We start from the raw sequence: 12,459 nt of genomic DNA on the forward strand, positions 1-12,459 counted from the left end.
ACACCGGCGGTGAGGGATGCCGTCAAGCTGAAGAAGGAGTCCTATAGGACTTTTTTGTCCTGTGGGTCTCTGGAGGCAGCTGATAGGTACCGGCAGGCCAAGCGAATGCGGCTTGTGGTTGCTGAGGCAAAACTTCGGGCATGGGAGGAGTTTGGAGGCCATGGAGAATGACTTTCGGACGGCCGAGGAGATTCTGGTCCACCGTCCGGCGTCTCAGGAGGGGAAACAGTGCAGTGTCAACACCGTATATGGTGGGGATGGTGCGCTGCTGACCTTGACTCAGGACGTTGTGGGTCGGTGGGGGAGTACTTCGAAGACCTCCTCAATCCCACTAACATGCCTTCCAATGAGGAAGCAGAGCCTGGGGACTCTGAGGTGGGCTCTCCCATCTCTGGGACTGAGGTCACCGAGGTGGTCAAAAACTCCTTGGTGGCAGGGCCCGGGGTGGATGAGATCGCCCGGAGTTCCTTAAGGCTCTGGATGTTGTAGGACTGTCTTGGTTGACACGTCTCTGCAACATCGCATGGACATCGGGACAGTGCCTCTGGATTGGCAGACCGGGGTGGTGGTCCCCTCTTTAAAAGGGGACGGAGGGTGTGTTCCAACTATAGAGGGATCACACTCCTCAGCCTCCCTGGAAAAGTCTATTGGGGTTCTGGAGAGGAGGGTCCGTCGGATAGTGAACCTCGGATTCAGGAGGAACAGTGGGGTTTTCGCCCTTGTTACGGAACAGTGGACCAGCTCTACACCCTTAGCAGAATCCTACAGGGTGCATGGGAGTTTGCCCAACCAGTCTATATGTATTTTGTGGACTTGCAAAAGGCATTCGACCGTGTCCCTCGGGAATCCTGTGGGGGTGCTCGGGAGTATGGGGTACGGACCCCTGATAAGAGCTGTTGGTCCCTGCACAACTGGTGTCAGAGCTTGGTCCGCATTGCGGCAGTAAGTCGAGCCCATTTCTAGTGAGAGTTGGACTCCGCCAGGGCTGCCCCTTGTCACCGATTCTGATCATAACTTTTATGGACAGAATTTCTAGACACAGCCAGGGTGTTGAAGGGGTCTGGTTTGATGGACTCAGGATTGGGTCACTGCTCTTTGCAGATGATATTGTCCTGTTTGCTTCATCAGGCCGTGAGATCCGTGAGATCCTACCCCAAGTGGAGGAGTTCAAGTATCTCGGAGTTTTGTTCACGAGTGAGGGAAGAATGGAGCGTGAGATCGACAGGAGGATCGGTGCGGCATCCGCAGTGATGCGGGCTCTGCATCGGTTTGTCGTGGTGAAAAAAGAGCTGAGCCATAAGGTGAAGCTCTCAATTTACCAGTCGATCTACGTTGCAACCCTCACCTATGGTCAGGAGCTATGGGTAGTGACCGAAAGAACGAGATCGCGAATACAAGCGGCTGAAATGAGTTTCCTCTGTAGGGTGTGTGGGCTTTCCCTTAAAGATAGGGTGAGGAGCTCAGTCATCTGGGAGGGGCTCAGAGTAGAGCCGCTGCTCCTCCACATCGAGATGAGTCAGATGAGGTGGCTCGGGCATCTGATCAGGATGTCTCCTGGACACCTCCCTGGTGAGGTGTTCCCGGCACGTCCAACCGGGAGGAGGCCCCGGGGAAGACCCAGGACACGCTGGAGGGACTATGTCTCCCGGCTGGCCTGGGAACGCCTTGGGATTCTCCCGGAAGAGCTGCAAGAAGAGGGAAGTCTGGGCCTCTTTACTTAAGCTGCTGCCCCCGCAACCCGACCCAGGATAAGCGGAAGAGGATGGATGGATGGATGGACGGACAGTGGCAAGTCTGTGAGATTAGGCATTCTAAGGCTACATATTAATAATACAATAGGGGAAAGTAGAGCAATATATATATTACTCTAGCAAGATAAAACAAATACAAAACACAATGCAAATATTTAAAAAGAGTACACAAACTACATAACAGATCTGGACTTTGTAGCAATAACACTACATACTTACAGGTATTCAATGTGAGGAAGCCCCTGGAATGCATCATCAGCAATTGTTTCAAAAGAATTTGCTGTGAACAAGCTGTGAAAAAAATTGTTGACATAACATTACTGAAAACAAATTGCTGGATCTAACACATGAGCTCAAATCAATCCATCCATCTGTTTTATATTTCATGGCCAGAGTCATTTCTTGGTGTAAATTCTAAATGAACACTCTGTCTTCAGCCGCCCACTAGTTTCAGTTACATTACATCGGTTAATACAAGGGACATGTATAGCATAATACTTACTGGGATAGCCAAATAAATAAAAAGAAAAATAACATTTGAAGCATTTGCAGGGCGCTGGTGTTCATATAATGGGTTGCCTTCCTACTCTTAATGAGCTTTTAATCGGAAACTGGTAAAGAGATGTAGAGGCTGTATTATCAAGTCAGTAACAAAACTATTCGCATTCTAAAATGTATGACTCAACAGTGAATGAGATGAGCTGAAGAGTAAACATGCCATGAACAACCATAAAAGAGTACATACATAGTAAGGTAGACGTTTGTGTCAAACACACAGTATCTAAACAACAACATTTATTTATATAGCACATTTTAATACAAATGGCATAGCTCAAAGTGCTTTACAAGATGAAAAAGGAAAGTTTACGTGAAACAAAAATAAGATTAGGCAATACTAAGTAAAAAAGAATAAAGTAAGGTCAGATGGCCAAGAGAACAGAAAAAACAAACAAACAAAAAAAAACTCCAGATGGGGCAGAGAAAAAAAAAACAAAACCTGCAGGGGTTCCAAGGACAAGAGACTGCCAAGCTCCTACTGGGCAAAAGAAATTAAACATCTAACATTATTGTGTACACCATTCACTCCTACCAACTTTTTAAAAATCAAAGACTGCTCACTTTGTCTTAAATGTCTTTTCATTTGGATTTTTCCTGGAGACAATAGCCAATTTTCCATCCAAGGAGTTTTTGTGAAAAAATATTTAGCGCTTAAAATTTTAGCTGATGGAAATGCTAATTATTGATAAAATGTTGTACATGTCGACATAATATTTTTCCGTTTAACTTTAGCGCATAAATTTCATAGCAATACTTCAGATGTCGCAAAAACTACATTGGAAACACTTTTTGTGGGAAAAAAAGGGCTTTAACGCTAATAAATGTGTCACATGATACATTTTCATCACGTGCAATCAAAACAAGAATGGCGGAGTGGTTGGCATGGTCTGATGAAGAGACTCGTTATTTCTCGTGATGAGCCAATGCAGTAGCGGATAGGCTGGGTCTCCTGCTACTAGAAGGGGTACCTGAACTCCCTCCAAATCAACTGTACCCTGGGGGTGTCTCTCAGGATGTCTAAATAATACAAAAACCGCAAGGGTAATTTACTGTGCCAGTCAAATTATTTAATAAACCGTGTGTTTCATTATCTAAACATTTTTTTCTTATTATTAAATGGCAGATGTTTTAGCATATATGAGAAATTCTCTCATTAACATTAACTTTACTTTTTTTTGATTAAACGTCGTTATTTTGTATTAATTCAAATTTCAGTTTTAATTAAAAACCTTAAGGGAAGCAGGTTACAGTACTAATTCAGTTGTTATCGCACTGAGAAGGGATGTTGAAAGGTAGGCTCACCTGTACAGATCCGATGCTGCAAACACAGCTGCATCATGGGCACTTCCAGGAGTGCCAACGCAAATGTCTCAGATCATGCACCTGTCATCAACAAGGGCCTGGAGAACAATAGATGGCCACCCTTTGCGAATAATGTAATCGCGGTAGCCTTCTGTCGGGAGGGAAGAATAGGCACATGCGTGCCATCCAGCGCACCGTAAATCTGTGGCACAAGATGCACCAAGGAATTGTGGTATGCAATTTCACTGGCCTCCGCTACAGTCGGATATAACGCTGCATTAATTTTTCTTTAATAGCGGTGCACACAGCATATACACATCGATGGACGGTAGTTTTACTAACCCCGAAAGTTTCTCCAACTACTCTATACTCGGCGCAGGTTGCCAGCTTGTAAAGGGCGATGGCAATCCACTTTTGGGACTGATGAATCCACACAACATCTCAAAAGTCGGCGGTGTCATTCTAAAATGTTGCAGCCAGAGATTTTCTGTGAAGTGTCTCTCCACCACCTCCTCCCAGAAGGTCTTATTCCGTCGTCTCTCCCATACCTGTGGGTTTATGCACTGGGGTACTTTCTTCGAGCTCTAGGGCTATCGGACAAGCAACTGCTTCATTCTGCTGTCGTCTTCGGATATTATGTACAATTCCAATTATTTGTGAAACTGAAATAACAGTAAGCTGGCAAATTTCAAAAAACTGTCTGAATAATCTCTCCATTTCTTTGTTTCTTTGTTTAGTGGAGGGGGTGTAACGTGGAACACAAAAGGTAGATAATTTGCGACATACACAAAATTATGTATGGAAATGGCTCAAGGGCAGATTTTTTTCGCGATACAACAAAACTTATGTGACAGTTCGTTTTTTTATATGACATCATCACGCACACCATTTTATCGATAAAAAGCCAGTTGGATGGAAACAGGCTGGAGACAGCAAATTTCGCACATTTTTTTTTACGTATATTCTGTTTGTTGATAACAAAACGTCGCAAAAAACTGGATGGAAACTTGGCTAATGTGGTTTATGCTACTTCCATTCAGAAAAGAGTTTTGTGGTACTGTTGTACTCTCCAGTTTACGATCATCTTAATAACGTTTACCCAGATATACTGTAAGTAAGTAAGTAAGTAACTGGTGACGTTTTCCTTTATTCTGACCCCAAAATACTTTTGGGCTGGTTTGGAGGTGCTCAGTGGATGGTCATCCATTTGGTTGGAAGTGAATATGCAGGTAGAGCAGACAATCTTTACTACAATCAGTCTTGTGAAGGTGTTAGTAACCTACAGTTGCATTGCTGTTTCTCTTTCTAAGGCAGCAGTCTTGTAAAACATGGCCAATTGTCAGTGAATGCATGTGGCTTCAAATTAGAAAAGCCCAAATTCCTTGTGTACTCATTATCTACATAAATCCACCAACCCATTACAAATTAGTTAAAGTTACCAAATGATTCACTCAATAAAAAATAAAGGAGGCAGAGATGATCGACTATACAGAACATCAACTGTTGAAGGGGCCACCCATCTTTAACCTGCTACCTTCTGCCATCTCCTTGTAAATCAAGGGTGCTCTGCATTAGGGACACTTTTTGTACTAGATTGGTATTTGGTACTGACTTGGATCCATTGATGTCTTTTTAGTCAAGTTTCATGGATGTCCACAGGACATTACTGGCTAGTGATATTAGAGTAAATATGTGAAATTTCCTGAGGTGGTATAAAGAGAATAATAGGATGTTGAAAAAGATAGGGTGGGCGGCTTACACAGAATACATTTTTTTGTAATGTATTTGTGGCTGATGGCTAAAATTCTCCAAGTGGGCATCACATCAGGTGACATCCCTGTCATCTTTTGAATTGATGGGTTAGAAGCCAGCAGTGGTACCTCCTATATTTACATCCTGTCTCTAGGCAAGTTTCTGGACCTTCCACCCAATCTGCCTGCTTCAAATCTTTTGACACCAATGCAGTATATGAGACTTCAGTCCCCATTCTTAACCTGTCAACGGCAATAAACGGAACTAAATAATATGAAGACTCCTTCAGTTTTACAGATGTTTTTATGGGTATTTTCTGTTACTTTATCAGCACCATTTTTTTCTAGTCTTCTTAGGGTGTCAAGGCTGGGGAGCTGTCAACAAACAGGACCTGTTAAAACCCATTGCAGCACTTCCTTTGTGATTCTGGGCTATACAAAAAATAAATTGTTGTTCTGTTTCAAGGCAAAGTATGGGTTTTAAATGCTATCATTTTTAGGACGATTTGATTAACAATTAGGCTTTCTAGGCCTTTTTCACTGAGCAGACTGTCAGTAAGGGAACCCCCAGAAGATATCAGTGAGATTAGGCAATAAATGAGTCACAGGATGATGCTAGCTGTAAATATTATTTTATAACATCTTTTCTTTTCAAATTTTACTTTTTTGTTGTGAGTCGGGTGAAAAACAAGCTAATTCTGAAGAGGTAATTGTGAAAATGGTAAGAAAGAGAGTCAAAAGTGTATATTAAAAGAACAGTCAATAACAAGCAAGAGACGAAATCAGTCAAAGGAAACACGATGTCAAATTCAAAACATAAAAATATAAATCACAGGTTGCAAAATACAAGAAAGCTAACAAAAAAAAGACCTGACTGCCTAAAGAATCCTTTCCTTAAATAGCTAGCAATTGTGTTTATGTTGAGATTTATCCAAAAGTGTGGACATTAACGTGACTTGCATCATCTTGGATCCGCACATGCAGTACTGCTATTAAAACACGGCATAAACAACACGACTGTCACCATGAAAATAAACAAAAATTGTTTTGGAATGACATCACTGAAAGCATTAAAAAAATATCAATACAGTTTATGTATATATAAACGTACACAGTACATTTAATTTTGGCATGGTATTTTCGTGTCAGAATTAAAAACATATTGACCAAGTGATTGATTGCTTTTCAGTACACCATTCAATTTGTATGTCATTTTAAAATGCAAAAAGTGCATTGAATTTTCATTCATGTTCATAAATCACATGTCATAATTAAAAACAAATCAAATGTTTTGCATTTTGCTTAGCAGCAGCTTGCATATTTTGCATTTCGATTCCAAAACTAAATGCAATTAAATGACCAATCATTGTCAAAACGTGGGGCAAGGGACAGAGAGCAGTGTCTGGGTCAAAATGTACTTTTTTACTTTTACTAACTCTAACCCATTATGATCTGAAGATGGTGCCTATAAATAATAAACTGGACGCTATACCTCATAACTCTCTCCTAGTATCATCAGAGCCATTATGTGAATGTGATTTCTATTTGCCAATTAATAAGAATGAAGAAGAACTTCTCCTTTTAAGCGTGAGCTGTGGTACGTAAGTGTACTAAATGTAAGGTTAATATTAAAAAAAAATCAAACAGTTTAAAGATAATATTAAACTTTTCTATCAACTGAATGAGCACACTCCTATGCCTCCTATTTGAATATCACTTCATTCTATAAACAACGATGATTTCATTGAGGCAGCCAAAATTGTAGACTTCATCAGTCAACTATTTTTTTTAGAATAAGAATATATTGTGCAAACAAATATAAGTATACTCTTTATCAGTATTTTTTGTACTATAAAATAGACACACGTGGAAAGGGAAACTGTTAAAAAAACCCTGGCCCCGAAACAATACTTTGAATTATTTCATTTATTGGCACAAATAAATCTGAAACACAAATTTAAAAAAATCTGCATAACATCCATTTTGGCAAAATCTGACTGTATATACATCTGTGGTCCTATAAAGTTATAATAAATACTGATCCGAGAATCGGGTGTAACAGACATAACCAAACAAAGTGAACACAACAGTTTTTTGCATGTGATATGTGTATCTCGTGTCTCTTCTTGTATGGAAACCAATTGAGTTGCCAGCACTGTAATGTACTTTCTATTGTTATCCTGATGTAATCTTACCCTACTTACAAATAAAAAGTTTACGGTATAACAGTGCATGCTTCAACTCATAGGTGGCAGCAGCTTCAGTCCCATGTATTGTGCACCTCTGGAACGTTGTAGCGTCATCTATCTGTATTTAGCGAAAACACGTATGCTACAGTATCCTATATACCTTTGCTACTACACATAATATACTACATAATATATACTCAGCAAAAAAAGAAACGTCCTCTGACTTTCAACTGTTTTTACTTTCAGTAAACGTAATGTGTAAATATTTGTATGAACACTAAAAGAGTCAACACCATAAGACATAAACTAAAAATGTTTCACAATGTGTCCCTGAATGAAGGGAGGCTCAAAATCAAAAGTACCAGTCAGTATCTGGTGTGGCCACCAGCTGCTTGAAGTACTGCAGTGCATCTCCTCCTCATGGACTGGACCAGATTTGTCAGTTCTTGCTGTGAGATGTTACCCCACTCTTCCACCAAGGCACCTGCAAGTTTCTGGACATTTCTGGGGGGAATGGCCCTAGCCATCGATCCAAATCGATCCCGCTCCAGGGTATAGACCTCGGTGTAACGCTCATTCCTTCGACGATAAACATGAATCCGCCCATCACCCCTGGTGAGACAAAACCGTGACTCATCAGTGAAGAGCACTTTTTGCCACTCCTGTCTGGTCCAGCGAAGGTGGGTTTGTGCCCATAGGCGGCGTTGTTGATGGTGATGTCTGGTAAGGACCTGCCTTACAACAGGCCTACAAAGCCCGCAGTTCAGCCTCTCTCAGCCTATTGCGGACAGTCTGAGCACTGATGGAGGGATTGTGTGTTCCTGGTGTGACTCGGGCAGTTGTTGTGGCCATCCTGTACCTGTCACGCAGGTGTGATATTCGGATGTACCGATCCTGTGCAGGTGTTGTTACACGTGGTCTTCCACTGCAAGGATGATCAGCTGTCCTTCCTGTCTCCCTGTAGCGCTGTCTTAGGTGTCTCACAGTGCGGACATGGCAATTTATTGCCCTAGCCACATCAGCAGTCCTCATGCCTCCCTGCAGCATGCCTAATGCACGTTCACGCAGATGAGCAGGGACCCTGGGCATCTTTCTTTGGGTGTTTTTCACAGTCGGTAGACAAGTCTCTTTAGTGTCCTGCGTTTTTAGAACTGTGACCTTAAATGCCTACTTTCTGTAAGCTGTTAAGGTCTTAACGACCATTCCACAGGTGCATGTTAATTAATTGATTATGGTTAATTGAATATGCATAGAAAACATTGTTTAAACCCTTTACAATGAAGATCTGTAAAGTTATTTGGATTTTTAAAACATTATTGTTGAAATACACAGTCCTGAAAAAGAGACGTTTCTTTTTTTGCTGAGTTTATTACTAGTATACTACTACATACATAATAAAGCACTACATATAATATGGTGTTCACACAACGTCCAAATCGCAGAACGTCCCATAAACAGCTTTAATCAAAGTCAAATCCACACACCCGTTTGTGATAAAAAGATCCAGATAGTAGACCTCTGACCTTCTGCAGGTCTATTCAAAGACCTGAGGAGTATGAGTAACACAACATTCTCAGACCTGCTTAATCTTTATCTATAAAAGCCAAATACCACTCATCACGAAATCTCCCGAACCATGAAGACTTGGGACTTGGAATTTGGAATGTAGGTTACCCTTGGCCCATAGGTGCTCACTAAGAAACAGTTTTAAAAATTTCGTGCTTGGGCCACAGTTTTCTAGACCCGTTTGTGTGTCTGTCCACTTTTCACGAGAGAACTACTTAACGGATTTAGATTAGGTTTTTTTCTATGATTTGCTTGAACATTCCGTTGATGTTGCGCTAAGTATCATAGTTTGCTTGCGGTATCAATTTATTAGCATGAATCCGAGAGAGACTCATTGGAAGGGTGGCGGCACTCACGCGTCTGCCTCGGGGCGTAATCTTAACTCCACTTAGTTAGCAAACGAGAGAAGTACTTAACAGATTTAGATCTTTTTTTCTATAATTTGCTTGAACATTCCGGTTGATTTTGTGACTTCTCTCAAGGCACTAAGGATCATAGTTCGCTTGCAGGATCGATATATTTTCGCTAATCCAAGATAGAGGCTGCGGGCCGAGGTGAGGGGGATGGGTGACGTCAGGAGTAGAGAGCAGGGCGGGCCCTCCTCACTGTCCTGTTTCACTAATACGCGGGTGAAGCCGCGGGGGATGGCTAGTCTACCATATAATGCTGTAGCTTATTCTGGCAGCATTGTGTGCAAATCAGGCACCAAGTAAATTACCAGGTCACTGGTCATCTGCACTCACACATAGAATCACCTGCCAGCCAAGGAACCAATTTTTGGGGAAGTGGGAAGAAAACCTATATAGACATGGGAATAAATGATAAACTCCACACCCAAAATGACTGACCGTAGCATCTGAATCCAAGGTGCTGGACCAATAAGGCATCAGGGTAAACCACTGTATTACCATTTCACTGCTTTGGAGGAACATTTTCTCAAAATAATAAAAATGTTAAGCCTGATTCAACTTTTAAAAGGAAAATATTTACACTGAACGATGGCAATCAGAAGTGAGAAATATTAATTTCACAAATCATACATAGAAACCCTGAATTCATCATTGTTGACAACTGACAGTCCTCCTTCTACAATTTAATACATTTGGAGTTGTCTGCAGCACAGATTAATGGTGCTTCCAGTAATGCAGTTGAATCCTGGTCTGCTGTGGCTCAATTGTTTAAATCTCAGCAACTCCTTGATTATTATTATTTTTTTTAATAATCCCTTGGCCCAGGCTGGCTGGGAGAGGGTGGGAGTGGGTGAGTTGGGTTACTTTGTAATTTGTCAGTTTATTCCTGTCACTTTGTTATTGTTGCATAAAAAGTTGATCACAGACAAAAAAATAAATCATACATAGAAACATCCCAATCTATAGCAAGGTGTCCAGTAGCTGGAGTCGGTTTCAAGTACAGCTTCAGGCACAAAGCAGGAATCCAACTAGTCTAAGGGCACACTAGATGATTACATGGATGCAAGACCACAGAAAAGGAGATTTCTAGTCTCTAAATTATCACAAGAGTTAGTCATCAGTTAAATCCAGACTGAAATGAAAGCTTTGCCTTCTGTTTTTCTTTGTTCCTATTTCTGAGGCATTACCGTGAATTCTGCTCTTGACCTGTCCTCTGCCTGCAATTTTTGTCTTGCTATTTGTAAAAATCTTTAGCACAACAGTCACACAATAGGAGGCATTATGACTATGTTTACATTACTAGAATTATGGGACTCAAATCCAGTTTTTGCCTTAATGTGACACAAATCTTATTTTTTCAGGGCTGTGTGAACACAGAAATCACTTTTGTGGTTTTAGATCAGAACCATATCCAACTTGTGGCCAGGGAACATGAATGAGAATTGTAAGTTCAGAATTTGTGTGTTTTTTTGTCTATACGCATGGGCTGAGCACTGTCGCCATCAGCCAGCACCGGCAGTACAGCAAAGCAACAAATCAGCTGTCTCGTTTCTTGTATCCATATATCCCTTGGTTCGGCAGTGCTAGCAATAGCTGCAGAAACAGCAAACTGTCTGGCTTTTTTCACCTTCTCGACCTAATCATGTACAGGTCGCAAAATGTTTGCCATCCATCAGAGTAAAATGTGATACATACACTAGTTTCTAGCAAGTCTATTTTGTCGGTTTAATACCATGAGTTATCTTGTAAATATGACATTTGTGTTGTTGATGACACAGATGACTTGTGCACAAACATATCAATGTGTGCATTTGTGTCATTTTGGAGGACAGATGTATTCATATTGCAGTTAGATACAGGTCACTTGTACTTATGAATGTGAACAATGAAGGTAGGCAAGTCCGATCTGAGTACAAAAATCAGAATTGAGCAATGATACTTGTAATGTGAATGCAGTGCTAGTAACAGAAAAAGAGTATCACTTACCATGTGCTCAAGCATTGTGCATCCAAAATCTGTGAATGTCCCTCATGTCTGCTGTTTTGAGTTTTGTCTTGTTGGATATCTTTTGTTTGTTTAGTGCGTATTTAGTCCTTGATTTGCATTTTGTATTTTGGTATTGCTGGCTGCCTTTATTATATCCTTCTTGCTCTGGGCCTTTCCTCTTCTCAGGTAAGAAAGTGTTTTCCTTTATTTTTAACCTTTATTCAAGCTTTTGACCTCTGCTTTATTTGTGGTTCCTAATCTTGTAACTGGCCATATACACTAAGGAAGGCCCCAAACACATAGAAGTGCTAACTACACAGCATGTACTTGACGTTATGAAGCTAATCTTGGACAGGTATAGGTAGAACAACTTTAGCTTTATCTTCTTCTTCTTTCGGCTGCTCCCATTAGGGATTGCCACAGTGGATCATCTTGTTCCATATCTGTCTGTCCTCTGCATCTTGTTCTGTTACACCCATCACCTTCATGCCCTCTCTCACCACATCCATAAACTTTCTCTTAGGCCTTCCTCTTTTCCTCTTGTCTGGCAGCTCTATCCTTAACATTCTTTTCCCAATATACCCAGCATCTCTGCTCTGCACATGTCCAAATCAATTCAATCTCGCTTCTCTGATTTTGTCTACGAACCGTCCAACCTGAGCTGAGCCTCTAATGTAATAATAATAATAATAAGCTGCATTTATAGAGCGCCTTTCACAAACCCAAGGTTGCTTTACATACAGAGTAAAAAAAAGCAATGTAATGTAATGTACTTATTTCTAATCCTATCCATCCTTGTCGCACCCAATACAAATCTTAGCATCTTTAACTCTGACACCTCCAGCTCTGTCTCCTACTTTCTGGTCAGTGGCACCGTCTCCAACCCATATAACATAGCAGTTCTCACTACCGTACTGTAGATCTTCCCTTTTACTCTTGCTGATTA

The 12,459-nt window shown here is 41.1% G+C and overlaps 1 protein-coding gene across 3 annotated transcripts in view; it reads right to left on the reverse strand.

The window, feature by feature from the left end:
* lgi1b (leucine-rich, glioma inactivated 1b) overlaps positions 1-12,459 on the reverse strand; it is a 76,069-nt gene that overhangs the window by 42,876 nt on the left and 20,734 nt on the right. For all 3 annotated transcript variants that reach the window (XM_039772179.1, XM_039772171.1, XM_039772185.1), the window contains one exon: positions 1,971-2,042. In XM_039772179.1, the coding sequence (XP_039628113.1) occupies positions 1,971-2,042 (72 nt within the window). The remainder of the gene's footprint in view (positions 1-1,970; positions 2,043-12,459) is intronic.

This window comes from Polypterus senegalus, chromosome 1 (genome assembly GCF_016835505.1).
Source record: "Polypterus senegalus isolate Bchr_013 chromosome 1, ASM1683550v1, whole genome shotgun sequence".
Classification (NCBI taxonomy): domain Eukaryota; kingdom Metazoa; phylum Chordata; class Cladistia; order Polypteriformes; family Polypteridae; genus Polypterus; species Polypterus senegalus.